Consider the following 4,731-nt stretch of genomic DNA (forward strand, 5'->3'; position numbering starts at 1 on the left):
GCACCTGGTAGTCAGTGGTTGTCATAGTGACCAGACGTTCGGCTGTTTGGACGATTTGCATATTAGCCATTTATTATATTGATTCACTCAATGATCTACTTTACTGTGCCCAGACTATTTTTTTCTTCTTTCATATAGTTTTATTGATTTTAGAGAGGAAGGGAGAGGGATAGAAAGAGACAGAAACATCAATGATGAGAGAGAATCATTGATCAGCTGCCTCCTGCACGCCCCCTACTGGGGATCAAGCCCACAACCCAGGCATGTGCCCTTGGCTGGAATCGAACCTGGGACCCTTCAGTCTGTAGGCTGACGCTCTATCCACTGAACCAAACTGGCTAGGGATGGAAATTTAAACTGAATCACTCTGCTGGAAAGATGGTACCAACATGTAGATAATAAGGTGCTCTGTGCCTACAACATCAGAAAATACAGCTAGTGATAAGGAGAGTAGAGGAGGGTATTAATATGGAGAAAAAGATGTTCTTCTCAAGGTATTTATTAGCATGGTACAGTGACCTGGCCTTGGTGAATAGAGGACACAAATATATTAGGTAGAGGTTTTATTGCATAATGAACCTCGTGAATGAATTAAAAGTTTTTGCAGATCTTTGGCAGAGATTTTTTAGTCAAAAGGTTATTGCTATTGTAAAGTTAAATATAGATTTAAAATATATAAATTATAAGTAAGTTCATGGGGGGAAAGCACAATTTATAAGTTTTCATGCAGCTTCTCAGATACACATTTTTGCATAAAATGGCCATCTCTCCACATTAAAATAAAACTATTTAGGTGGTTCAAAGTGACACATAATGGTACAAAATGATTATAGCAACCGGTTTTCTTCTACCATTGTAGACTTAAGTTTTCCATGTATAGATCTGCAGTTAATCATGATGAGGTGTAGGGCATTAATATTGCTTCACTTTTCCCCCAGATGTATCGAGTCATCTCCCACATTTCTCTAGCCCTGATCTGGTTAATAAATATGCTATAGTGGAACGTCTGAATTTTGCTTATTATTTATATCATGGACGGCCATCATTTGCATTTGGTACTTTTCTGGTCCAGGAATTAACTAAGAGCAAGACCCCCAAGCAGCTGTGAGTAAAGTATAATTTATACTGTTAATAAAAGGTATATCTGTGTTTTTTTTTAAAATATATTTTATTGATTTTTTACAAAGAGGAAGGGAGAGAGATAGAGAGTTAGAAACATCGATGAGAGAGAGAAACATCGATCAGCTGCCTCCTGCACATCTCCCACTGGGGATGTGCCCGCAACCCAAGTACATGCCCTTGACCGGAATTGAACCTGGGACCTTTCAGTCTGTAGTCCGATGCTCTATCCACTGAGCCAAACTGGTCTCGGCATATCTGTGTATTTTACCTGTACATTTAAAAAATGTACTGGAAACACGTATAAGAGTTAACAGTGATTCTATTTGGATGGTGATTTTTTTTTCCATTTGTGTTTTTCTGTGTATCCTCAGTTTCTTGCATTTAGTGTGTGTTACTTTTGTTAATAGGAAAAAAGATTAAAAGTATATATATATTATACATATATATTTTTTAAATATACTTTTAATTGATTTTTTTTAGAGAGAGAGGAAAGGAGTGGGATAGAGAGATAGAATCATCCATGAGAGAGGAACATCATCAATTGGCTTACCTCTTGCAAGGCCCCCACCAGGGATTGAGCCCATAACCTGGGCATGTGCCCCGACCGGGAATTGAACCAGTGGCCTCTTGGTTCCAGACTGGCGCTCAACTGCTGAGCCACACCGGTTCAGGGGGGAAAAAAAAAGATTTTAAATAACTTTAAAAAAAAATGATCCAGGAGCTTGCCAAATGTTAGCCATTATGCTAAAGAGAGAGTTCTATAATGAGATGTGAATTCTGAATTTAAGATCTTTGTTAGGTTTGCTTTATTGGTTTGTTTTATAATTAACAAAGTAATGCATTTTATTGGTAAAATATTCAAGTAGCTCAGAAGGGTGAAAAACGAAATATAGAAGCCCCTCAAGGTGCGGGGGGTGGGGGGGCTAATGGGGGGATAAAAGAGGGGAGGACATCTGTAATACTTTCAATAAAGATAAATTTTTTTAAAAGTCCCTCAGTCTTCTAGCCTCATTCTACATAGTAAATTCTTGTGTGTTCTTTCATCAAAAATTTTCTATACATATAAAAGTACAGATGAGTCCTTTAAAATGTGTGTGTTTTATGACATCAAACTTTAAGTGGCATTAATTTTCTTGGTAGTTTGTGTACATATAATTGACAAGATCACAAGTTGGCAATCTTTTGGAAATTCTACTCCCTGTTCCCTAGATGAAATTGGAAGCAGAATAATTTAGACTGTGAGTAGGTGTTTTAGGAGAAGGTAAAATATGGGGTGTTCAAAATATATATATATGCACTTTAAATGATTATAAAGGCAGTCTTATTAGCATACAGTTCATTTTCAAAATGTAAAAGAATCTACATAAATGAATAATTTTGGGGGGTCAATGCCTGTTTTTAAACTGATACCTGATCTGGCCCAGGCCCTGCTGAAAACGCAAAACAACGGAATTGAAAACATCAAGAACCATTTCGTTTGGTATTTGTGCACCCTCAATTCATCAACTGCTGCAGATGTTATACCATAAACTTTATCTTTTATGTACCCCTATAAAACAAGTCTAGTGGCACTTTACGATGTATTTCCTTTGTTCAAAGCTTAGTCTGGCTTCACCCATTTTTTCAAATCAGTTAAACCTGAAAAGGCGTGAAAGTCAAGTGAGTTATAAGCTGTTAAAGTGTGTATACATTTTTTGGAAACATCCAATATAAAGAAATGGGGGCGGGGGGGGGAGGTGAAAAGGCAACCACAGAAGAATTGCTTGTTCTCTTAGAGCAGCGGTTCTCAACCTGTGGGTCTCGACCACTTTGGAGGTCGAGCGACCCTTTCACAGGGGTCGCCTAAGACCATCCTGCATATCAGATATTTACATTACGATTCATAACAGTAGCAACATTACAGTTATGAAGTAGCAACCAAAATAATTTTATGGTTGGGTCACAGCATGAGGAACTGTATTTAAAGGGCCAGAAGGTTGAGAACCACTGTCTTAGAGGAAGCAATATGGAACAGTATTCAACAACAGGAAATAAAAAGGTTTGTGAGTTGCAATCCCAGCCTCTTTTTCAGCAAACTTTTGTTGTCCCAATGTGTGTCTGCCTAGTCTTTCTTCCAGTACCTCAGGTGTTTTCACCAATCCCCCAGACCTTATCTTCCTACTCCTCCAACCTACAGAACCTAAATGACTGTGAGCAAAGGGCACAAAAGGGGAATGGGGAGGAAGCCAAAACTCACATGCGTCTGACGCTCCATGTATCACTGATCTGTTTTTCCTGATGATGAGATAGTTTCATGGGCTGATGTGATTTTGCTTTCTTTCAGGATCCAGCAAGTAGGCAATGAAGCCTATGTTTTAGGCCTCTCTTCCTTCCACATACCTTCAATAGGAGCGGCCTGTGTTTGTTTCTTAGAATTGCTTGGGCTCGACAGCCTCCGGCTCAGAGTTGATATGAAAGTGGCCAATATAATTCTGAGCTACAGGTGTGCAAATGAAGATGCTCAGTACAGCTTTATCAGAGAGTCTCTAGGTATAGCACCTTTCTTTCTGTGGGTTGGTTTGTTTAAAGGACATAGGATGAATTAGGTCTACGGCACTGAATTGTGAGTTGTTGGGGAATAAACAGTTATCTTCCTGTTTCATCCCTTTCCTTCAGTGCTTGTTCTTTGCCTCACTTTGTTGGGCCCTTTAATTGGATACTGAAATGGCTCTGGACTATACTTTTCAAACAGAAATGCCCAGTTCCTTGACACTTTCTCTTGATCAAATTGGTTGTTTTTGTATTTCTTATAGCTGAAAAGCTGTCTAAACTGGCCGGGGGTGAAAAAGCAACCACAGAAGAATTGCTTGTTTTCTTAGAGGAAGCCATATGGAACAGTATTCAACAACAGGAAATAAAGAGGTTTGTGAGTTGCAATCCCAGCCTCTTTTCCAGCAAGTTTTATTGTCTCAGTGTGTGTTTGCCTAGTCTTTCCACCAATACCTCAGATGTTTTCACCAACCCCCTAGACCTTATCTTCTTATTTCTCCAACATACAGCAGATACTCAGTAAATGGATATTGGTTTTAATCACATCTTACCATCAGTAAAAGGAGGGTGAAGTTAATGATTCCCTGTTTTTTTTCAGTTTTTTTTACTTCAAGAAAAATAATCTTAAATATAATAATGTTACATGCAATAAACAATATCTCAAGAAAAACGATTTTAAATATGATAATGTTAAATGCAATAAACAATTCAAGAAAAATGATCCTACATATAATATTACATGCAATAAACACTAATATTTCAAGAATAAAAGGATTTTAATTATAATAATATTACCAAAACTGTACTAACATAGTATATCATGAAAGTTGTAGGAAATATTAAAAAGCTGCAAATAGCAGGATTACTTATTTTATATACTAGAATATCCCCCCCCCCCGTGTCTCTAGTTTTGTTCATCAGTTTATGTAGTTTATTATACATGCAATACACTAATATTTCAAGAATAAAAGGATTTTAATTATAATAATATTACCAAAACTGTACTAACATAGTATATCATGAAAGTTGTAGGAAATATTAAAAAGCTGCAAATAGCAGGATTACTTTTTTTATATACAC

General features: G+C 37.2%; 1 protein-coding gene across 1 annotated transcript in view; it reads left to right on the forward strand.

The window, feature by feature from the left end:
* SPG11 (spastic paraplegia 11 (autosomal recessive)) overlaps positions 1–4,731 on the forward strand; it is an 87,217-nt gene that overhangs the window by 45,619 nt on the left and 36,867 nt on the right. The window contains exons 20-22 of the mRNA XM_015557515.1: positions 939–1,104; positions 3,446–3,651; positions 3,915–4,023. Of these exons, the coding sequence (XP_015413001.1) occupies positions 939–1,104; positions 3,446–3,651; positions 3,915–4,023 (481 nt within the window). The remainder of the gene's footprint in view (positions 1–938; positions 1,105–3,445; positions 3,652–3,914; positions 4,024–4,731) is intronic.

The sequence above is a fragment of the Myotis davidii genome, unplaced genomic scaffold (genome assembly GCF_000327345.1).
Source record: "Myotis davidii unplaced genomic scaffold, ASM32734v1 scaffold46, whole genome shotgun sequence".
In the NCBI taxonomy this organism is placed as follows: domain Eukaryota; kingdom Metazoa; phylum Chordata; class Mammalia; order Chiroptera; family Vespertilionidae; genus Myotis; species Myotis davidii.